Source organism: Chinchilla lanigera, unplaced genomic scaffold, assembly GCF_000276665.1.
Source record: "Chinchilla lanigera isolate Chin_1 unplaced genomic scaffold, ChiLan1.0 scaffold00024, whole genome shotgun sequence".
Classification (NCBI taxonomy): domain Eukaryota; kingdom Metazoa; phylum Chordata; class Mammalia; order Rodentia; family Chinchillidae; genus Chinchilla; species Chinchilla lanigera.
This window is the reverse complement of record NW_004955425.1, coordinates 84,918-109,805: the sequence shown is the minus strand read 5'-3', so window position 1 is coordinate 109,805 and position 24,888 is coordinate 84,918. Positions and strand designations below refer to the sequence as shown.

The window sequence follows — 24,888 nt, the reverse complement described above, 5'->3', positions numbered from 1 at the left end:
TATCCCAACAACCCATTTCCTAGCAGCCCCCCTCTGATACCTGACATTAATACAATGTGAAAATCAACACACTAATACCAGACAGATTTTACCTGATAGGGATAATTTAACATTGATATCAGAAATATATTGTAATTGGAAATATTCCAAACATATCTCCTTTTTCCTCACCAATCTAGTTGAGCAATATCAACAAGGTGGATAATCACAGGTAGCCTGTCTAGTTCCACTGGTAGAAATCAGCTTGTAACCACCAAACAAAGGAAGTTCTTCACTGCAGCAAGAGTAGAAAATCTCAGACACTGGTTTCTCTAAGCCATTTCTTATCATAGTAAAGACTTTTTACAGCACTAACAGCAAAACCCTAAGAGTTCCGTATTGCTATTGGTATAAAGCGCTCTCCAAATACAAATTATGGCAGAAATTATGAATCCTCTCTTCTCTCAGACCCCACTTTTTGCATCCTCCATTCTTCCATGTAAAAAAACTTTTATCTAGCCTTATGCCTACTGAGGAATAATACTGCATTCCATAACTTCTTTGACATTGAATGGGCTGTATAAGTGGATTCTGGTCAGTGGAAAGTGAATAGAAATAGAGAATGTTTCTTGTGGATCTTTCTTATCAGTCTTTCTCCTTTCTTCACACTGGAGGTTGAGTGTTGTATAAGTGGCCTCTACCAGGCAGACAATGGTGACTCCTTGGTAATAGTAGAGCACTGAGACACAAAGTGTCCCCAACACCACTGAAGTGCCATATTAGCCTTGGTCCACTTACCTCAGCTGTCACTACAGAAATGCTCTTATCTTGTTGACCATTGAATTTTGAGGTCTTGTGTTATAGTGGCATAGCCTGTATTCTAACTGATACATAATTTACTCTGGTGAAGAGGAAGTATGAAAACAGGAAAAGAAATGTAAGAAAGGTAAACTTACCAGCCTCTCTACCATGACTAGGAGAGTGTTCACTGCATCCAGGCGATGACTAATATCCTCCCAGTATGAAGTCAGGGTAACAACTGGCTTTGTGTGGCCCAGGGTAAGTAGTAATAGTAGTTCCCTGGTATGGAACATCAGGAATCAGTGAACATGGGACACTTAGACAACAGGTTAATTAAAGAGATGTGAAGACTGAACTACTTAGCAATCCATATGCTTGTGGAATGGTTTGGGGTAGTCTGTTCTGTAATTTTATCAAATAAACAACAGAGGAAGAAATAGTTCTTTCCCTCTCAGGATTGTGAAAATCTCTCTTTCACTTTTTCCTCTCTCTTAACAGTATGCTGAGGATAATGGTGCCAGAGGGAAAGGAGAAAATGGTCTGCCAATCTTACCATCAAAAACAGCACGGCTATACTGAGTTGTTGATGCCAAAGGCTTACAGGTCATGTCAAACTTGTTGCCATAGTTTCCAATGCTGACTTCAAACTGAATGGCTTCGCCAACATCTTGCAACATGGTGGCTGAATGGAACACGGCAGAAAGGCTGTACTTCCGCCTTCGCTGATATTTCTATAAAGGACAAGTAGACATAAAGTTAAAAAGAATACCTTTTGCCCTTATTTACATGTGGGTATCTAGCAGATGTGACTATAAATCTAATTAATTGGTGCTGAATTAAATACCAGGGGTTGCCCTCATACTCAGACAAGTGGGAAAAGGCAGATGTTGACTGCATTGCTGATTGAAATCAAGGGGGAAAAATAGGTCACTGTTTAAAAAAATTGTGTTACAGTCATGTAACAAAATGAAAGTTTACAATGCCTAAGTAGATCCATATGTGCACACAGAAAACATTTTATTTTACTTTCCTAGTATAATTTTGTGGTTTGGGGGATCAAATACAGGGTCTTGTGTGTGCTAGGCAAGAACTCTATGGCTGAGTTTCATCTTTGGCCTCTAGAATGGTATATTTTAAGCGAATTCGTTGAATATACTTTTAATACAGGCATATGCACGAAGAAGGTATGGAAGAAAAGGACTCAGATTGTTAATACATATATTGGAAAAGGTTGAGAGATTATGGCAAATTCTGTTTTCTAACTTATACATGCTTATTGTTTTTAAAACTTACTTGCAGTCTTTTTTACTTTTTCTTTTTTCTTTTTTTTTTTTTCCGGTACCAAGAATCGAACTCACGACCTTGTGCTTGCCAGGCAGGCGCTATGCCACTGAGCTAAACCCCCAGCCTCACATGCTTATTTTTTTGAATTGCTTAAGTGTTCATTTTCTAATCAGAAAAAGGCTTTAATGTCAAATTTAAAAATAAGTGAAATTAGGTCTCATTCCTTCCTTCCCTTTTTCTTTTTATCACTGAGGGTATGAGTGTGTGAGGGACAGGGTTGAAGATAGGGCTCCGAATAACCATGCTGAGTGTCTATCAGCCTAGCAGAAATGAGCTTGAGCCCTTCAGTCCTCCTTTATGGGCCTGAATACATAAAATCTCTTGAATCCATACCCTGCCCCAAGTCCTGGCTCAGATGGTATTTCTCCTTCTTCTTGCCCATAGTCCTCCAGCCTTAAGGCCTTTTGTCTTCTCCAGTCAAATGGGCACGCAATGGTAAGTAGCCGTCTACATATAGGGCCTGTTTTGGAACCTTGGTGGTATCTATTCTCAGTGTACACTTTCCCAGGAAGGAGGTGAGAACATTGCTGTTTATCACAGAAGCGATACTGATTATGTGCTCCACTGGTTAACTTACATGACCCATAAATAATTACATTCAAATTGCGTGACAAATTTCTCACCAGAGCACCTTTAGTTCAAAAACCCCTAGCGCAGCACTTGAGCCCTGTACTCCTTCTGTTTGACACTAGTGGTCATAGAGACACCACAGTTTGGTATATGATGACTCTTCGTTGTATTTATTTTCTTCAATTGCTACCTCACTATTGATTTTGTAGCATAATCTAGTAATGCCTGTCACCTCTGGAATCTTAATAAAAGTTATTTTTTAGGGCTATCATATTGATTGAAATTAGCCAGGCACAGAAAGTATCACATGTTTTCTGTGAAAACTGACAACAAGAACAACAAAAAAGATGAACTGGAAGTAGAGGGTAGCTTATTAGCGAAGGATGGGGGCAGGACGGAGGGAGGAGTAGGACGGGTAGACACAGCTGAAACACACTATGCATGTGCATGGAAGTGTCAGTGTGAAACCTATTAATCTGTACACTTCATATGGTGGAATAATTATAATAAAAATACTTGATCCTTTGAGGGTGCTTATTACCTAGTTATTCTTTCCTTTACTGTCCATCCACGTTATGGTCCTTATTCAACAAAATGAATCATACTTATGGGTGGACCTTCAGGCTCATTTGAGCAAGAATGTGGTCACATTTTTACAGAATTACTCAAATAAGCATTTCAAAATCTTTTGAAAAAATTGTGGTAAATATAGAAGATTTTACCATTTTAGATATATGGTTCAGTGGTATTAATACACTCACACTGCTGTGCTGCCATCACCAATGTCACCCACAGAACTTTTATCTGCAAAACTGACACTCTATCTTTATTAAATATAACTCTCCACTTCCCCTCCCCCAACTCCATTATACTTTTTCTCTCTATGAATTTGACTGTTTTAAGTACCCCATTTAAGTGGAATCATACAGTATTTAAGTGGAATCATATAGTATTTGTCCTATGTCTGGTAATTCCCTTATAAGTCCTTAGTATCATCCATGCTGTAGCACGTGTCAGAATTTCCTCCTTTTTCCAGGCCAAATAACATTCCATTATAGCAATATACTTCATTTTATTTAACCACTTATCCACTAAGGGACACTTGGATTGCATTCACCTTTTAGCTAATGTGAATAACACTGCTTTGAATATGGGTATACACATATCTGAGTCCATGCTTCCAAATCTTTTGGGTCTATACTCAGAAGTGGAATTACTGTATCATCTGGTGAGTCTGTTTTTAATTTTCTGAGAACGTTCCCAAGAATTTCTGACTATGAAATAGCTTGTAGTCTTATAGGTGCAGGGAGAGAAAGAAACAACCCTCTGTACATTCCATCATTACAAAGTCTTCATTTTGGATAAAGGAATTTTTGACATGGTATAAAAAAAAAATCTCCAGTGACATTTTGTCAGAAATCTCTCTAGCATCAATCTTTTTTGGAAGACTTTCTAAAACATTGGTTTGCAACCTTTGCTGCACATTGAATCACTTATGGAGCATTAAGTTGGGTGTTATGAGTTTAAAACTTCTTTACATTAGTCCAGTCTCACTTTGGTAGAGAAACTTGTGGGGCTCAAGCTACTTGTCAGGATTTCTGGTTAACTACACATAACCAAGCCCTGGTTCAGTCATGCTGTGGAAATTTTGAATTTCATCTGGGTTGTGTAAGAATTAAAAAGTAGGAAGTTATTCATATGAGTCAGAACTTATATATATGGTATAACTTCTCTGTAAACCTCTTAGGATGATATAAGAAAAGGGAAGGAGTTAAAAACAGGAAACATAAATTGGGACCTGTGTCAGGGCCCAGAAGAAAATAAGCAGTATTTAATCTGGAAGCATCTATTAAAATGAGGAGCTGCAGAGAACAGAGAAAGTTCTGAGGTGGCTCAGGGGACGGGTAGTGAGGGTGCCTCTGGCTAGGTCTTCTCTGCTCTGCCAACCTCCACATAAGCCCGGATCTCATTAAAACTCCCTCAGTGTTCCCACGCAGCATGTGCACAGTCTTCCACAGAAGCCCTGATAATAGGACCCTCATCCTAGAGAGGCTGAACTTTGGAAAGAATAGTTTGGGTTTCTAGCCATTACACAACTCCCAGCAGACTGGTGCACATTGTGAGGATGCTGCTGAAGGTGGCACACCCCAAAGACCACACTGCGAGTCCAAGCTGTAGGTCCTCTGCTCACCTGCCCGAGAGCCCCATTGTACCAGATTAGGGCAGCTGAAGATTCTGCCTCTCCTCAGCTCTTTCCCACTTCCCCTGTGCCCTCAGGCCATAGAGGTGGCAAGAGGAAGAAACAGTAAACATCATTTGGAGAAGTTATGATCCCCAGTGCTTATTCTGTACCCTCCCTTAGCAGCCTTGGGGCAAAACTGCCCACACAAGTAAATTATAGTGTATTGGACACAGAGGGGTGTTTCTTTGCTAGGGCTGACGCTTAGGCTCTCCTGCTTGTCAGCGATCAGTGAACACTGTAGACGCGGTGACACAGGCGAATTACAGAAGTAGATTTGGAGGAGGTGAGCTTTTGTCAAGCAGGATACTGACACTGGGTAACAGTTCTTAGCAGTGTGCTGTGGGCATACAGGCATAGGACATTAAAGTCAGTGACAAGGAAGATACACACCCAAGAGAGCTGCCCGACTTGCCTCCTTTGGTGTGTTCACTGCAGATGACTGACAACTAGTGGAGCTGATGGAAGAATCAGGACCTGTTCTTTGAAGTGGTATTTAATGAGCCCTAACAAAAAAGAGGTCACAGAAAGGTTCCAATTGAGAAGGAGCAAGATTTCAGGTTCCTAAAATGTTTGCACACAAGAAGACTGGGGAGGAGGGCAGGGAGAACATAGTCCAAGAGCAGATCTCAGATCACAGGGACTAAAACAAGGCCGCTGTGACAAGGCAGAGGTTTCAGAAGCCAGGAGGTGCAGGAATAATGCTGGGTTTGCCACACTTGGTCCTCGCCTATCTTCCCGGCTCCTTCTTTGGAAGGAGCCAGGCTGGACTCTGCTGTTCCTCCTCCCTGGAGTAAGGCCACCTGTGCCCCAGGGAGAAGAGGGAGCTCTGGACTATAAGGCAGCCATGTTGTCTTTTCGTCGCAGCCTCCTCAGCTCCCCCCAAAGCTTTTGTTATTTGTATATGGCCCAGGACATGCGGCCTTTCTAAGAGGGACAAGAGTCACAGTCATTCTCTAGATTGACTGCACTCACTTACTCCTGATAGGTGGTACAAATATAACTATCCCACTTTTCTCTGGAGCTCTTCACCTGCTTCTGATATTCATAAGGCCTCAGAGTCTCAGCTCCTCGCCTTTTAATGCTGTTAAAAGCATTTGTTTCACTTCTTTTTTCTGTTTCTTTTTGGTTTGTATTAAATTTATTACACAAGCCATTTAACTGCCTGTATTTCATTATCTGGAACAAATAAAACAATTTTTGTTTTACAAACCAGTTAATAAAATGATATTTTCTTATGCTGTTGACATATATTGTGGGCAATATATATTATTTGCTACCTTAGTTTTTGTTTTTATTTTTACTAAATGAATAAAATAAACTTCTTTGCCTATGTATCTGTTATTTTCAGTAAAGAAAACTAATTTACTTTTGCCTTTGTTATAAAGGATTTTTGTTTTATATTTTGCTGGGTCACCTCTCTCCATCCTGCCTTAGCAGTTGTTTAAAACAAACACATAAAACGAAGGAGCCTAGACTTAAATTGTGTTTTCATGATGAGCAAATTACACAGGCGGTAGGTCAGGCGTGGTGGCACACCTGTAATGCCAGCATTTGGAAGGCTGAGGCAGGAGGATCATTGCAAGGTGGAGGCCAGCCTGGGTAACATAGTGAGGTAAAGGCCAGTCTGTACTATATAGTGAGACTCTGTCTCAAAAAACAAACAAACAAACAAACAGGTATAGTAATGCTGGAGTGCCTATAAAGCACGGCAGTTGTTTTAACCCTCAACTCCAACTGACATCATTAAGGGTTGAGTCCAGTCTGTGATTACTCTAGTCTGGAATCATCATGCCATTGCTGTGTATTTCCTTGCAGGCCAGTAGTTGGATTCTAGGCATCTTCCTGTGTGACCCTGGCAGTAAACACAATGTAAGCTACCCGATTCTTACCTCTCTTCTTCTTTCTTTTTCTGAATGTGTTCTCAAGGTCTACTGTGATTCCTGGAATTTATATAAAGTTGAGAGTATTGTGGAGTGGGTAGAAAGACATTGGTTGGGATCCTTTTGACTGGGGGTTCTGTTGCTTTTGGTTTTGTCTCTTCAACAAGTAAAAAGCAATGCAAAATGGATTTGCCTTACATGATCTCACAGCATAAACCCCTGAAATCTGCCTACAAAAGCTCTTTTTGATTTATAGCCTATCTTGCAGGATTCAGCGTAAAAGGCAAAATAAGTCCACCACTTTAGGTCTTCAGTTGTTTAATTAATCCTTTTTTTGCTGTTGTATTATGGTACACTCATCATTTGTATCTTAGTAAATTTTAGCTGCTATCACAAAAACAAAAGTTGATGACTTATAAATAACAATATATATTTCTCATAGCTCTAGACACTGGGCAGCCCAAGATCTGGGTGCCAGCAGATTTGAGGCCAATAAGGGCCATCTTCTAGCAGTGTCCTCATGTGGCAGAAGCTGCAAAGAGGCTCTCTGGGGCTTCTTTTATGAGGACACTAATTTCGTTCATGGGGACAGGGCTCTCACAATTGAATGGCCTCCCAAAGGCCTCACCTCATAATACCATCACCAGGGACCTTAGGTGTCAACACAAGAGTTTTAGACGGACACAAACACTCAGATCATGCCATTTTGGAAGGAATTTCTTCCTGAGATAAGAGCAATTCTCAGAATTCAAGGGTATCATAATATTCTATCATTTCCTCATGAACTATAACAAAGTAACTGAAAGTTTGGAGGTCTCTTTGACATCCTAAATGAAAGCTGCTGCACCAGTGGGGGGAAGAGTGAACCACAAAGCCGCACTCTCACTGGTCTGCACACACCATGGCTGGCTAGGTGCACTCACTGGCAGCCCCATGCCTGCTTCTCAGAGCAGGTACTTTAAATTCTCACCTTAGCCAAACCATTAATTACACCCCCAAAAACTCTGGGATGATGCAATAGTAGTCAAACCCTTAATGTTATACTCATGAATGGCATCGTTGTACTAATTGTATGATGATATAATTTATCAGTGAGGGGAGTATAAGGGTTAGGGTGGTGAAGCCAAACTTGATGATTTATTGAGAGGTATCCCCTGGTACATTATTGTAATAACCTAGCCTTTGTATCCACTTTTGTAAGTTGGCCCAGCGAAACTCAAATAAACAACTTAATCAAAAGGCCACCCTAAGGCTTTTAAAATAGAAATGTTAATGTGTAAAAACTGGAAAAGCTGCCATGTAAAAGCCATAAGCAATTTCTGATTCTAGAGGCAGCATGAGTTCACACTGAAGGCTTTGTTTTAGGAAAATTTTTTGATGCATTCCCAACTATAATAGAAAGCAAATACCTATAATAATCCTTTCACAATTTAAATTGCCTGAATTGAACAGTTCTGTTTGGGCATGTTTTAGCCAGGACTATGTTGCAATCCTTGGTGACTTGGAAGACTGAAGAATTTAGAACACACTGCTTTGGATATTAACCTAGTGTGCCTTTTTGGAAGTCAATGAGCAAAGCCACATTGTCCTGGGGAGAAGGGAAAGAAGGAGTGGATATTTACCCTTTCAATCATCCTGAAAAGGGGCACATTTTATAACAGGCAGACATTAGACTATTAGAAGGAAGAAAACAGCCCTTGGATGGGTGATAACTCCTGGCAGCTGGACCTAGGCTCTGAGGTGAAAGAAGATGGGTTCAGTCTGAAGAGGAGAACCTAGCCCCACCACAAGAAGACATGCTGAGGTAGACAGGAAGGCTGTCATCAGGGACTTGGCTGGTCTGAGCTCTTGGGCTCTCAGAACAGGCAGTGTTAGCAGCAGCTTTGTGTTACCCATTTCACTGCTTCTCTACTCCTGTCTCAGAACTGAAAGCTTTTAAAAAGTTGTGGTTTGATTTCTCCACAATGAGTGCAAATGAGAGAAAGGCCTTCCTTGTGCACAGAATGAAAGATAAAAGCAGCGAAGGACCACACTTGATTTGGAACCAGCACGAGAGGGCCTGAGGAGAGAAGTGTCAGTGAGTGTGTTGTTCTTGCAGGTAATCCAGATTTGTGGAACCGAAAAGCATACACTTGGGATTCTGAGAAGTAGGGAAGTAAACATGGAAAACTTTTTGTCTTCAAGGAGAAAGGGGGCTCAGAGCAATTATAACATAGGCCATAAGTAAATATGCCCAGAAAGCTGTGAAGCCTGACATATACCAGCTACCTGTGAAAATAGGAATAACTAGTGGTAGTACTTACAACTTTGAATGGTAGCTTTTATGGTTAACTCCTTATGACACCCAAGTCTAGTTAGCATCTTGAAGAATAAAGGAAGTCTCATCACCCTCACAAAGGATGTTGTAGATACATTAAGAAGTTGTTGGAGGCACTTGTTAGAAGACAGGTCTTTGTCCAACTATACCACTGCTAATTACTGATCCCTGGCTATCCGCTTTGGGTCCGCTTGCTCAAGCAGTCAGTGGCCGGCCACCTTACCTTCAATCCTTTAAACTGCCATATTCTATGCCATGCATGGCTCACACTCTAACACTTACCTCAACAACCAGCAGGTCATCATTTGAAATGGGCTCAAGCTTCTTATCTGGTGGTGTCTTTTCAAGCAAAGTGCTTAGTTCAACCAAGATCCTGCCTCTGTAGGCAACTCCTTCTCCCTGAAAGGCAAGAATGCAGGATTAGTCCCCTAGCCATGGAAAATAGCAAAAAGAACTCTGTCTTATTAGTCTGACTATAGTGGAAAGAGCATTTCTCATCTCTTCCCCTTGTGTTCTCATGTATGAAATTAGAGGGTTGGATCAGATCAGGAATAAGAAAGTGCTTCAGCAGGTTTGTATGTCAGTGCCAACTGTTTGGTAAATTTCTAGAATGTGATACGGAAAAGAATTCCAAGGAATTGAATCCAGGAACTAGTGCATGCTAAGTAACTACTCTACTGCTGAGTTACACCCCAGCCCAGCATTAATTATGATAATTATGATGCTTTCCATAGTATAAAAGTTGAAGGAGGGAAATGTCATTTGCCATCGCCAAATTAGATAACCTCTAGGATCCTTTTCTATTTTTGCACTCTAAGACTCAAGAAGTACAAGACTTCTAGCCTTCAACACTTGATCGGTAGTATGGTAGGTCTGGAAAAGAATTAGGAGGATGCCCCTAAGTATGATAATTATTACCATTATACGAAGGAATCATGTTCCTCAGTCCTCATTAATAACAACCTTAATTGAAAAACTAACCTTTCCAGTATTTAGGTCATCGTAGGGGTCTGGGAATCCTGTGTACTCTCTGGGACTTCCATAAAGGTTCAGATAACAAGGTCCAAATGTTGGAACAAAACCCACCTCCGTTTCTCCTGTATTTGCTAGAAATAAACACCATCATTGAATTTTAGGCTTTTAACATTGGACCTATTGAAATAAATATTAGTTATTAGCTAGTTAGATGAGATGCTTCCCCTCCATTTTGTAAGTTAGTTGTGTTAGTGTAAGTTATAAGCACTCATGAGACTTTCCATATTTCCCCTTTATTATTGCTAAAAATATGTGATAAAAACAATTTAGAGGTATTTTGGTTAAATTTATTCTGAGAAAAAGATGCCACTATTTAAATGAAAGAATAATGAGATTTTCAAGTTGACCTTCACATTTTTTGCAAGTTTATAATGGTATTAAACATCTTATTGGCAATTGGGGTAAAAGATTACATTGTTTTGAGAAGTCATTTAAATGATATATCAAGTTAGTTTTATTTGTCTCCAAAAGGTATGTAATTTAATCTCAAGTAGTTAGTATAAATCTGACAGGTGCTATTAAGATATATATTTTAAATTTTTATATGTAACTGTGAAATACCTGCCTATGGTTATAGAGCCACATAGTAATCACAAGTGTTAAGAGCATTACCATTCATTACTTTCTATCTCTGATGATCACTTGATAAACTCTTTCTTTCTTTTACTTAGATGCATTAATGAAAGGCACTGAGGGCATGTAAGGAAATAGCTATATTAAGAAGAAATTGTGGGTGGGGAGAATGTAAGAGCTGACTTCAATAGTCTGAATGGCTTCCTTATGAAAAAGAAATGGACTTAACTCCAAAAAGCAGAGTGAAGACCACTTCTGGAAGATACATGGAAGCCAACTTTGATTCATTCTGTATGAAGAAGAGCTTTCTGTGAATTACAGATGCTAAACAATGGGGCACGTTACATTAGGCATAATCAAAAGACACTTTAAGGCAAATGGTTCAGCCTGTCTCTCTGAAGATTGTCAAGGTAATTCTTGCTATGGATGTGAAGTAGACCAGAACACTTCTCTGACCTTTTCAAACTTTAAGCTTAAAACTAAGGGTGAAAGATAAACGTGGAGTAGCAAGTGTGCAGCATGACCATTAAAACACAGTTGACCTAACCATATAGATGTATTCTTTACAATCATTTTCATGTGACACTCCCTGCATGTCTAAGTTGGAGTGTAGACTTTGAGAAGGAGATAAAACTCTGGACACTGGATGAAATTTGCTAGCCAGAAATCTCAGTGAAGACAGCAAGAGAAAAGAAATATTTAAGTTAAAATACAGAAAAGTAGCCAGGCATGGTGGTGCGCTCACGCCTGTAATCCCAGCACTCGGGAGGCTGAGGCAATAGGATCTTTGCTAGTTCAAGACCAGGGCTACAAAGTAAGTTCAAGGCCAGCCTGAACTGCATAGCTAGACCCTGTCTCAAAAGAGGCAAAAAAAAAAAAAAAAACCCACAGTAAAGTAATACATGTCAGCCTGGTGGTGCAACATCACCACTTTGTAAACCATTTGACATCTATTTAAAAATCTCTTGTGACTTATATGAAGACCAATATTTTTGCCAGCAGAAATTTTTCTGAGTCATTTATCATACTACAGAGAATTGGGCAGGATGAAACAAGACTAATATATCTGAATATATAAATTGATTTGGTTTCATCCACTCTGTTGTATGGAACATTGCAAAATTGACTAACTGATCATTAAGAAGTAGAATTTAAGTTTCTTTCTTTCTTTTTTTTTTTTTTTTTGTCTTTTTGAGACAGGGTCTCGCTGTGCAGTTCATGCTGGCCTTGACCTCACTTTGTAGCCTAGGTTGGTCTCGAACTCACAAATATCCCCCTCCTTCCATATGTTCATGTCTCAACATGGTCTCCTAGGAAAACCTATTCTCTCACAAGCTATGTGTCTTTCTCCAAATAGCTCAGCTTCCCGAGTGCTGAGATTACAGGTGTGCGTCACCATGCCCCATTGAATTTAGGTTTCTTTTCTTGTGTTAATGTATTTGATCTAAGAGGAATATTGGGTAGGAATGAAGGATTAAAGCAGAAACTCATAAGGGGGAGAGAAGTAATTTTAGAAGCTCAACTACTGTCTCTTTTTTAAGAGAATGTTTTAAGAGAATGTTTAAGTTAGAATGGATGCTCAAGCTAGTGCACCTAGCTAGTTGTGTCACATTGTGGATGGGGAAAGTGAAGCCCCCAGAAGTGAGGTGAGCTGTCAAAGATCCCATAAATTGGTAGATTTAGGCTCAGACCTTGAGATTCAAAGCTCAGACAAGGTAGCTTTTCATTATATCATCCATTCCTCTGGTCTAATCCCACCTCATCTCCAGCTAGTTCCATGGGTGACTGTGTGTTTGGTCATGAGTATTTGCCTTTCGTTAAAGATCCCCAGGGATTAAGACACAAACTGCTGATTATGATCCACTACTTTGACTATGATACCAAGGGATTAATTCTTTCTGTCCAACCAAATCTTTTTTCCAGTTTAAAATACTTAACATGCCCTTTGACTTGTTTAGTTGAGCATTAGCATGAAGAGCTCTCCTTCCATATGTTCATGTCTCAACATGGTCTCCTAGGAAAACCTATTCTCTCACAAGCTATGTGCCTTTCTCCAAACATTCCTAACCCATTTTATGTACAGTTGTCACATCAAACTTCCCAAGCTCCTTCCTGAAGAGCCAACACAAAATAAAATAACATGTCTTTAGTCTGGCCATCAGAGTTTACTCTAATCTAGCTACAGCCCACTTTTGAAAACAGTATTTCCATACCTCCCCCACCTCTTTGAAATCCTTGGCATTGGGCTTCTATAAATTACTTTACATTTTAGTATGTATGTGTTGTGTGTGTAGTGCTAGGGATGGAACCCAGGGCTTTGTGCATGTAACATGTGGTAGACTGACAATTGGTGGTCAACTTGTGCACTGAATCAGCACGGTTCTGGGTGTAGAGGGCCCACCTGAGGATTGTTGCCAACAACATAAAAAGGAGAACTGGAGAGGAAGAAGTAGTGCTGTTGATTTTCCTGGAGACGCTTGTCATGTTGGCTTTCCTGATATGAACTCAGCTGTTATCATCGGAGGAACTTGGGACCTCACTGTTGCTGAGGATGACTGTGGTACTTTTTAGGGTATCACTGGTTCTTACTTTGAGCATCGCTTCCTGGCTCCAGTGCAGATCCTTTAGCCTGCTAGCACAGATCCTTCATTCTGCTGGCACAGACTTTCTAGTTTCTACCATTGACCTTTAAGACTTCTCAGTGCAGATCCATTGCACAGACTTGCAGGAGACCCTGTCGTAGGCTCTGGGCCTTCAGATGGTCTCATGGGGGAATTGTCATGGGCTTTAGGTCTTCAGCTGGACTCATGCAGTATATTGCTGTGGGATATGGGCCCTCAGCTGGATTCTTTTGATCTCTAGTGTGTGGACAGATTTTCTGCACTCTTTTGTATTTTATTTTTTGGGTGACTACTATCAAATAATCTTATCAGTTATGTGTTCCATATTAAATGATTTCCCTTGCAAAACTTGACTACAGCACAAGACAGGAGCTCTACCACTGAGCTCCAGCCCCAGCACTACATTGCTGCTTTCAGAATCTCAAATAGCTGCTTATTTCTGTGACTACAGTATAAAATCCTTCCAGGACAGTGACAGGATTTATGTTTTATTTAGATTTCCTAAATACAAAGTACTGGTTCTATCATATACATTTATGAATTGTTTGAACAAATATATGAAGAAATAAAGCATTTCCAAGTCTGCCATGTTAGTCACGAATCTAAGGACTACTTTGTGTTCATATAAAATCTGATAATAAGATAACGAGACTGATTTTTTAAAACAAGTAAGAATTGGGCATTTACAATTAGGTAAAAGGCAGATTATATAGCCTTCTATTTGCATATAGCTTGAGAGTTTGCAAAGCTTTCCAACATACACGATCTCTAACACCCTCTCACCACTACCCTGGGCAATTATCATGGCAGGTGTTAGCATATTTATTTGGCAGAGGATCTTTCTATATATCAGGATCCTCAACTAGTGGGGGAACGATAACATCTGCCTCAGGAGAATTGTGATAGGCACAATAAGCAAACTTGCAAAAAATGCCAAGTGTTATACAGACCGAAGTACATGAGATGATGCTTCATATTTAGAAGCTGACTTTCAGGGTGAAAAGTGGAAAATATTCATCTCTTACAATCTAGATATCCATGCTGAAAGTGAGAGAAAGGTACTTCATACATTTCAGAACAATTAATTTAGTGCTTCGTATCTCTACTTACTGAACATAAAAAATAACAATGATATATCTCACAAAGAATTATTTGAAATGAAGCCAAATGGGATGAGGTACATCCAGGTAAAAACCTAAATCATGTAGCAAGGCCTTGTTAGTATGTTTGTTTTAAGCTTAGCTATGCAGGACAAACATACAATGTACATAAAAATTTATTACCCTTGCAAAACTATTTGTGAGCTAGCAAAATGTCAAAAACAAGATTCTAGAGACAATCAATTAATATATTCTTAGTAAGATAATAGATAGGAAGCTCTAATAGACAGCAAAATTACAAAGCATAAACCTGTATACGATGCAGCCCCAGTTCCCGAAGATGAGAAATCTATATAGTAAAAATATGATTGGTTAAAAAACAAGAGAAACATGAGCATTATACAACAGACACTGAAAAGTTAATCAAATCCCGTGCTAGGTAAGTGGTTTAGCAACATCAGAAAAATTCAAAATTTAGACCCAAATCACATGACCCTTTTGTAATGGGTTGATGTAAAATGGCTCAAAACTTTGTGACAGTTGGCAGAACCATTACACAAATAACCCACATTTGTCAGCCCCAAGGAACCAGGTGCTTAACTGAGAAGAACTAGCTTCCCATAGCCAAAGGAGGCCTAGTAAAGTTATCAACACTTCATGCATTTAGTAAAACATTTACTTGTCTTGTGGCTGACTCAGTTGGGATTTAGGCCAGAAAATTCAGGTTAATTTAGTCTGAAGCTATGTAAGCAAATGCCTGTAGTTAATCATACATTATTTCATTCAAAGCATGGTTTGTTTATTTTGAGGGGGACGACAGCTCATTGTTATTCTGCAATCCTGTAACAGACTGCCTGCAGGGAGAGGTCTCAGAGACAGGGACTGAAACTGCTTGTAACAACTTCTGGTTTTAGTTCTTGTGGATGTTATCCCCCTATCAGAAAGTTAAATACTTACACAAATATTCTTTGAATAATTATCTTTAGATAATATTAAGTGACTTCCTAATAATATTAAGTGGATTTTTACTTACTCCTCTATATAGTTCTAGCATGATTTTTGTTATGGTGAAGGAATCAAGCATAGCATTACTTTTAATTCCTCTACTGGTTTGCTTTGTGATTTACTCTGTAGTGCTTTTATATCTCGATTGCACACTCAATAAGAAGAGGCTACTAATATTATTTTGGGGCATTGAATCACATGGATGGATTTTGGATATTTTCTATGCATTCAGATGGGTCTAGACTACATTTGAAGAACACTTGGCTTTCCACCACACAACTACAAGGCATGCTCTTCACCTTCATTCTCTTTCCTCTTTCACTTGCAATGTGATACTTTTACATTGGTACATTTGGTACTTTTACATTGTAATGGGTGATGACATTTATACTTTATTCAGACGGCAGGCTATGGGTTTAATAAAAACAAAAGAAATAGTATTTACACTATAGCAACCATTTAAATATTGTTCTCTGCAGAGAAAAGGAAAGGGTTGAGGTTGCAGTCCCTTCATTGCACCTCTAGTATCATGTCCCTTGTGTCACTCAGTAGAAAATGTTCAAATGGGATCTTTTCCTTACCTTTTACCATTTGCTTAAAATAATGCCACACATAGCTTCATATTTGAACCATGTCTTTTTTGCTCACTTCTTTGTTTTTCTATAGATTTATAATTGCCTGTCTTTTTAGCTTCTTGAGACAGGAAACTGATATCTTCTTCTCCATGTCCCTAATCTTCCTGGTTCTTATAACACTATTTTTAAAAAAACCTCTAAAGTCATCTTAAGATGAGGATAAGAGGAAACTTGAGTTTCTCAAGATAAAATTTTATCTCAAAAGTTTGCTTCAAATTTTCTCCCTGTACTCAGTATATTTGGTTTATCAGCAATTATATGAATTTTTGTTTTGGTAACAAAACGTAAGATGATTGCATGAATGTGTTACCATTACATTTTTTCCTTATCACTCTAACTTCTTTCCTCCATTATCTACGGCAATTTCTGATATATGCACTATAGTGCTAGACACAGGTATCTCTCCAGTATGCCGAACAATAAAAAGAAAATGCATTGGTTTTAAGTACCTGTTAAAATGAAAACAAAGTGCACATTACATAGTTCATTGGCATCTGGTCTCTTTATTCCTATGAAGGGAATCAGTTAAGAGAGGAATATTTCTTTGGGCTGGGGATTTAGCTCAGTACTACAGTGCCTGCCTGGCAAACACGAGGTCGTGAGTTCGATTCCTGGTACCAGAAAAAAACAAAACAAAAGAGAGGAGTATTTCTTTATGTTTGGGTAGACTTGTATCAGTGCCATTCTAAAAAAGTAAGGTGTTAGCACTCTATATTTATAATAAAAAATTAATAAAATAGCTACTGGCAAAGAAGTTTTAGACTTGAGCAGGAAAGATAAAATTGGTAAACTGTTCGTTGCTTCTATTTTTAATAATTTTGCTGGACATCATCAAAACATCACTGAATTGGTTCACTAGGATCCTCACATTTGCCTTTTAAGAAACTAAGCCTATTGTGAGGTGGCTCCCCAAGTTTATATTTTCTCTGGAAGTTTACTATCCTGTCTTGCTTTATATCTGCTGAGTGACTCACCTTCTACTTCTCCACCAGAGGCAGCAATTTTAGAGAGGTATAGATATGTTGTTCCAACTACATCATTTTTGGTAAGACGGTCCCTGTGTAAAAGAGCAGGTTAAGGCCTCTGGTTATGAAGATATGCTTTTATTTCAACAATAAAAACAATAGAACTGGAAAATACCACAGACCTCAGAAGTCATCCTGTTCAGGGATCCTCAGGCTCTACTGTTCCCAAAATCACCTGGAAACTCCCCACCCTCATCTCCTGCCCAGGGTTTTGATTCAAAAAGCCTGGGTTAAGAACCAACAGTATACACTTTGTGGAGGGAGGGTACTGGGAATAGGACTCAGGACCTTGTGCTCACCAGGCAGGTGTTGTACCACTGAGCTATATCCCTGGCCAGAGTATACATTTATAATAGTATATCCTGGTGTATTCTGACAGATGGTTCTCTAACCACCCTTTATAAACACTGGTCTAGTTGGATAAGTCATTCTGCAGTTATAAAATTGAAATTTTACAGAAAGATCAAAGGATTTTTCTACGGTCACACAACACTATTGTCATAAAATGAATCAAACAATTTAGGCATATTACAAATATAATGTAATACTCTAAATTGTCCTCATCCACCTTATTTATCAGATCTGGCACTATGCAATTTCTGGCAGTTCCCCAAGTCAAAATGACATGAAAAGTAAACATTTTGAATCAACTCAGGATATCAGGGCAGCCATAAAAGTGCAAGTAAAGACGAAAAAGGACTTTCAGAACTGCTTTAGAAAGTGACAAGATGCTGGGTGTGGTGGTCCACGCCTGTAACCCCAGCACTCAGGAGGCTGAGGCAGGAGGGTTGTCGTGAGTTCAAGACCAGCCTGGGTTACAAAGTGAGCTCAAGGCCAGTCTGAACTGCACAGGGAGACCCTGTCCCAAAAAAAAGACAAAAAAAAAAAAAAAAAAGAAAAAGAAAAAGAAAGTGACAAGAATGATGGGATAAGTATGCTGGGGGGCGGCACTATTTTGAGAGGCATTAACAACATTGTATCTTTTTTCAGAAATAAAATTTGTTTTAAATTTAAACATTCATTATATTTTTGCACCACACTGTGTATATTATTTGACCATGTTCATAATTACTATGATGGCTTTTTTTTTCATAGTGCGGATGATTCAATCCAGGGACTCATCCATGCTAGGTAAAAGCCCTGCCACTGAGCTAAATCAGCAGCCCACTGTAATGGCTTAGTAATTATAATGAGCTATATCTAAGTATTCATCACAGGGAGGAAAATTCTCCTCCAGTTCAAATATTTATTGACAACCTATTATGTGGTAGATGCAGTATTTTTGAGTGTAGCTGCTTGTCTAAAATCTAAAATTTACCTAATTCAAGAGAACAAATTTGCCCACTACAATATAACACTGTGGGTATCTTAGAGAGCTTGTGAGTCTGACTCATGAAAGTTTCAGGTTAGGGACATATTTTCTGTCTGCTTCATTCTTCCTATGTTTTATCCCTCTTAGTGGCATGCCCACTATGAGGTCTAATACTCCATGAAAAATAGCAAAGGCTCAGTTTTGCAGGAAAGATTAGAACATGGTACATTAGCTTATAAAAAATGACTAATTAAAACAATTTGCCTAAGAAAAATATTATATGCTTGGCTTTTGGATATTTTCTGTGTATTTAGATGGATCTAGACTACATTTGAAGAATCCTTAGCTTTCCCTCAGTTATACAATTACAATGTGTATAAGCTAAAATCTGGCTCCAAGGATTTCCCAGTTCAACAGGGTCTCTTTCTGCATCCTAATGTATACTACTGTATTGAAGAGGGAAGACGAAGTGAGGTCAGAAAAAAACTCCACATTTGTAGTGACAACAGGTAACTGGGAGATGGCTTAATTAGCAATCAGCCCACTGCAGAATTTATGGCTCAGAGTCATCACCCAAGCTAAATCCTGAGGGTCACTGAGACTCCTAAAGCACATTTAATATGTAGCCTGAGGTGTTTAAATGCCTTAACACTTTTTTTTTCCTGAGACAGAACCCAAGACCTCCTACATTCTAGACAAGGAAAACTCTTCCACTGAGCAACAGCCCCAGACCTTAAATACCCAAATGCTTAATTCTTTATTGTAAAATTAGGCATTTTATTTTTAGACAATTAGACATTTCTATTTTCAACTCACCAGTCAAATACAGTTAGTTTTATTTTTTCACACATTGAAGGAAACTGTTTAAAGGAAACAGAAAAAAGAATTATTTCTCCATTTATTTAGTAAGTACTGAAGTAGTCTGACTTTTTTTGAAAGAAAAGAAAATCAAACCTTGATCTGAAGATTGACAACTTGATTCCACTCTGGGTTTGCATTTTTCTCAATTATATTTGTGCAAACCTGCAAAATCACCAAAGCAAAATTATAGATGATCAAGTTTCTAATTTATAACAGTTCACAATATGTGCATACTGGATGATGATTTTATCAGTTAACTTACTGGTTATATACTTAGCAACTTGTTTAAACTCCATTTTTTCTTCTTTTTTTCTCCTGTGCTTGAGATTGAACTCAGAGCTCTAAATATGCAAAGCATGTGCTCTACCACTGTGCTCTCTTGAGCCTCCAACTATATTTCTCAATATGATTTAGTAAAATATGACATGGGTTTAATATTGATCTTTGTTGTTCTATGCATTAAAAAGTGCTTTTTTTTTTGTCTTTTTAAGACAGGGTCTCACTATGCAGTTAAAAGTGAGTTCAGGCTGGCCTTGAGCTCATTTTATAGCCCAGGCTGGTCTTGAACTCACAATGATCCTCCTGCCTCAGCCTCCCGAGTGCTGAGATTATAGGTGTGCACCACCAGGCCCAGCTTCTTAAAAAGCTTTTCTAAAATTCACATCTTCATAAGTTTCCAATTGCCACATATCTAATGTTGGATTGAGGTAACAAAACAAAAGTTAAAAAGTTTATTGAGCATTTATTATACACTGCCTGATTACCCTCCCATCTTTAGCAAATCCAAATGGATCTTTGAATGCTGCCCACCAGCCTGTTCCTTACCCCAGAGTTTCTTATCCCAGCATTTCTGCCTCCATTTATACAATTGCTTCAGCATAGAACCAGAGCCAGCACCGCATCATTTTGCCCCTGATATTTCCCATCCTGTCCATTAGTAAATCATGACCCTTGTATCTTCATGCAGACACTGAAACATTTCTGCCTCCATGCCTGCAATTGGCTCCTATGGAAATCCCACTCCCTTTCTTGCCTTCTGGCTTTCACATCACTACATTGTGTAACACTGCCAGTGAACTCACACGGTGCACTTAGAATAAAGTCCAGGTCCTTGCCTGCCCGCCCCCAAGTTCTCTCTGACCTAGACTGGTCTCTTAGTTTCCTTCCACTCTCTCTCCCCCAGCCACACAGACATTCCCGTGCTGCAAACGGGGCTCTGTCTTGGTCCCCTGCACTGCTCTATTTACCTGAAGCCCCTGTACCCCAAATCCCTGCACATGAAGGTTTCTGCTCACATGTCACTTTCAGAAAGGTGTCCCATCAGATGATTTCACTAACCATGCCTCCCCACACCAGTCATTTCATATCACCTGCTTTATTTTCTGTGTAGTTCTTAGGACTGTCTGAAGTTTTTCTACTTCTTGTTTCTTTGTTTATTGTCTGTGATGTGGTCTCAATATATCCCCCAAAAGTTCATGTGTTGGAAACTTACTACCTAAACTCACATGTTACTGGTATTTTGAGGTGAGGTCTTTGGGAGATAATTAGGATTAGATGAGGTTGAGAGGATGGGGTCCCTCCAGATGATAGCAGTGGTGGGTTTATTAGAAGAAGAAGAGGACCTAAGCTAGTGTCTGCTCTGCCTCCCCATGTGATGCCTCAACCAGTTAGAATGCATGAGATAGCCCTCACCAGATGCCAAGTAGTTGTTGGTGTCATGCTCTTGGACTTCCCAGTCTCCAGAGGCATGAGCCAAATAAACTCTCATTCTTTATAAATATCCCAGTCTCAGATACTTTGTTATAGTGACAGAAACTGGACTGTCTGTCTCTTCTAGGTTCCATGTGAATCTGCAGAAAACAACAGCTGTCCTATGTGCTCATGTCTACATTCCTAGAACATGGGGCAGTACCTGGTACTTACTAGGCTAACAATAACTTCTTCCCAATTAATCCTCTCAAAACTCCTACAAGATTAGCACTACCCATATTTATAGTTTAGGCAATGGCAACTTAGAGTTTAAGGACCATGTCTGCCTGTGGAGTAGGATGAAGCCTGAATTTAAGTTAGAGGTCTCACCCAGAAGTGAGAGCTTTTCCACCACACCTCTAATAACCATTCTAGGAAACAGAATCAAGTAATGAAAAAACAAAAAACAAAAAACAAAAAACAACAAGTAATGTATGTATGGTTTGTTAAATCTTGCTTTCATAAATAAATGGCCTAAACACATGGAGGAGACTAGCTCTTCATGACTACAACTCTCCAAGGGTGTGTTCTTATTCTAAGGAATAAAACTGGCTTTGGCCATCTCTGTGGTGGTTATAGTGTTCCTACGTCAAGTCTCTCATGGCTTTTTCCAGGAGACAGGGCTGATGTGTCCTTGTCCAACTTTCCATTTCAGCTGCCTCCTGGGGCAAGGCAGGTGGGAATCATGCCAGGAAGGAACAGCCAGAAGTTGTGTGTGGGGGTTGCACACCCTATTATATTTAGCAAGGATGTTTCTGGCTGGCTTGTCTAAGATAATGCTTGAGTCTGGAAAATAATCCCAATAATTCAGGAGTAGCTTTCACTTTCAAAAGACTGAATTTTCAAAAGACTGAATTTTCTGATATGAGTCCTGCATACTTTCCACTCTACTATGAAGCTGTGGAGAAGTCTGGCACGGTCATATTCAGACAGTCTGTGCTCCTGCGGAACAGCCTGCTCATCAGGCGGCTGTTTGGACAAAGAATAAGCAGACATTTGCTCCAAGGAAAGCACAGTGCTTTAAGTATTTACTCAAGATATGTCAGCATTTAGATAACACACCAACCTTTTTTCCAGCAAAGGAAACTTCTACAAAAGGGTCCACGAGGTTTTTCTTATCAGCAGTGCCACCAAATATTTCCTTTACTGTCTGTGAGAAGGCATCATCCACTGGAAAGTAATATGTCACAAAGCAGAAATGAAATTTGATTCTCTTAGAAAAATGGAAAATATTCAGCAAAAATTTAAAAAGTCTCCTATACATGAAAGCAGGAAAACAAGAATTGTTCTCTAGGGCAGCAAGCAATAGCAGGTGAAATTCTTTTTGCCCTACTTGAGAGAGAAAATATCTTCTTCCCAGAAAGTTTTGCAACTAATAGGAGCACTTTGAAAAAAACTTCAATAACTTATCATGTTAAGAATTGATCATTTGTGGAAGAAGAAAGTAGAATTTTAAAACCTGGACTGATTCAGGGCTGGAGATTTAGCTCAGTGGCACAGCGCCTGCCTGGCAAGTGCAAGGTCATGAGTTCGACTTCCAGTACCGGGAAAAAAAGAAAATCCAATTCATTCAGAGTCAGAGCCAATTCTCAAATTCAAGCACAGTTTCAATTTGGAAAAGGAGCCTTAGAACAAAAATCAGATAGGCGCAGTCCTGTTTTTTAAAGATATTCAAGAAAATGTGGCATACTCATAAATAACATAATTGTAACACAGAGTCCACTACAAATATAGGTCTCTGTTTTAACAAATTCCAAAGCAGATAAAGATCAGTTGAACAAGTCAACATAGAAAGCATAATATGAAGTTTAATTTACTTTATTAAAGGTATTTCTGAGGGAAACATAGTATAAACCATTCTAGGGTCTTAAAAAAAAGAGAGAGAGAGAAATTTCCTGAGGGAAAGTGGTAAACCTTCAGAAGTTCCATAGTCTGTGCTGTGGGTGCTGCCTCCCATGGACATGGAGAAAGGCCTATGTCCCAGAGGCCAGCAGGAAGCACTGGGGTCAGGCAAGGCAGGTATGACACTGGGACCTCAAGAGTGATGGGGGCGGGGGCTAGACTGGTCCTTTTACATGGAATAGCTAAGCAATTACTTAAATGTGTCCAATCTCTTGCTAAAATAGAGATTTTTTTTTTTTCCGGTACCGGGAACCGAACTCACGACCTTGCGCTTGCCAGGCAGGCGCTGTGCCGCTGAGCTAAATTCCCAGCCCCCTAAAATAGAGATTGTATTATAAATAGAGTATTATAAGATTATAAGAATAGACTTCTAGTTAATAGGACCTTAGTGTCCTTTGCTTGGTTAGTTTTAATAGTTTAATAGCAAACATATTTATTTGATGACAAAATTTTAAATTTTCATTTGGGATAAAATGGATTGGAAGGGCTGACTGCTCACCTCTCTTTATTATTCTCTAGAAGGAGAAGACATAGAACTTTGATGGAAAAAAGGATAGAGCAGAATGGGTCAAAGGCAGGTAAGTACTCAGCAAGGAACGAGAACCAACAACAAACTGGCTTCCCCAGGAGCCTGCTCAGGAAGCTTCCATGGGGCCAGATGAATGAAAATAAGTCCATGAAATCCTTTCAGAAGAAAAACCTATAGCAGGGAGCATCAGAGTATTATTTTAACACATATCATCAAGCAGATAATTGACAATATCAGTGAAAAACAAAATCAATACATACTCTGGGGAATGTCCTCAGCTCGGTAGATTTTCAGCATGAAGGTCACCCACCGAAGAGCAATGCCAGCTGGGAGTAACAAATTACTCTCCACATCATCACTGTCATTATCACGATCTTGTTTCTCAGGCTTTTGGAAATACATGATTAAAATTATACATGTACCAAAAAAGGAGCACTTTAGAAGCCCTAACTGATGCTTGTAAATTTTTTTTTTTTTTTTTTTTTTGGTTTTTCTCTGGTACCGGGAACCGAACTCACAACCTTGTGGTTGCCAGGCAGGCGCTTTTGCCGCTGAGCTAAATCCCCAGCCCCTGATGCTTGTAAATTGAAACTGCTTGCATTAGTATTTTCTGTGTTTGGGGCTTAAGAATTTCCTTCAATCTCAAAACTGTTCCACAAAGTCAATGCTTATATGTTTCTGTGTCCTTTTGTAGTCTTAAGAGTATCAAACAGAGGTGAGGAGACAGACAGAGAGATAGAGACTAAAGCAGAGACACAGACAGAGACAGAGAGACAAAGAGAAAACACATCTTGATGTGCTTCTAATTTCTCTCTGGCCCCTTTTCACTCCCCAGTTGCTGCCCAAATTCCTAGAATAATCACAAACCCTTTAGGTAGCAGTGTCTAATTCTGCAAGTAAGCCATGCTCTGTGGATAGAATCAGTCTTTCTAATAACACAAGGAAGTCATAAAAGCACATATATTTTCTGGATTGCTCACTCATAGACATCGGAAGTAAGTGAGCTAGAATGATGACCTATGATGAAGGAAAGAACATCTTTTTGAAAATAGAAGGAATTAGAGGGCTGAGGGCCACTGACTGGATGCTCCCTTCCACAACTACTGGTGCCCACTTGTTGAATCTCTGATCTTCCTTTTTTTGTGGAAGAGTAAAAAGTACAGAATTTAGGGACTCACAGGAGGCTCATCTCCAGTTCCCAGGACAAACATGCTGACTTTCATGTAACCTTTAGCACCTGAGCTAGTATCTTCGGGATCATTGAGAAGAAGCCATTTTCTCATGACAGCATGACCTAAAACAAAGCAGCAAAAAGACAGAGACACTCTAAAGCTGTGTTTGTGGGGCTGTGATTTCATCTGCCCTAAGATCAGCAAGCATGTCTTTGGAAGTTTCACACTGGTGGAGC

At 39.3% G+C, this 24,888-nt stretch overlaps 1 protein-coding gene across 1 annotated transcript in view; it reads right to left on the bottom strand.

The window, feature by feature from the left end:
• Myof (myoferlin) overlaps positions 1–24,888 on the bottom strand; it is a 151,175-nt gene that overhangs the window by 65,406 nt on the left and 60,881 nt on the right. Inside the window, 12 exon segments of the mRNA XM_005385818.2 lie at positions 936–1,033; positions 1,036–1,059; positions 1,334–1,511; positions 9,416–9,532; positions 10,115–10,239; positions 14,773–14,811; positions 17,077–17,159; positions 19,256–19,299; positions 19,394–19,462; positions 22,116–22,219; positions 23,741–23,867; positions 24,659–24,774. Coding sequence (XP_005385875.1) covers positions 936–1,033; positions 1,036–1,059; positions 1,334–1,511; positions 9,416–9,532; positions 10,115–10,239; positions 14,773–14,811; positions 17,077–17,159; positions 19,256–19,299; positions 19,394–19,462; positions 22,116–22,219; positions 23,741–23,867; positions 24,659–24,774 — 1,124 coding nt within the window.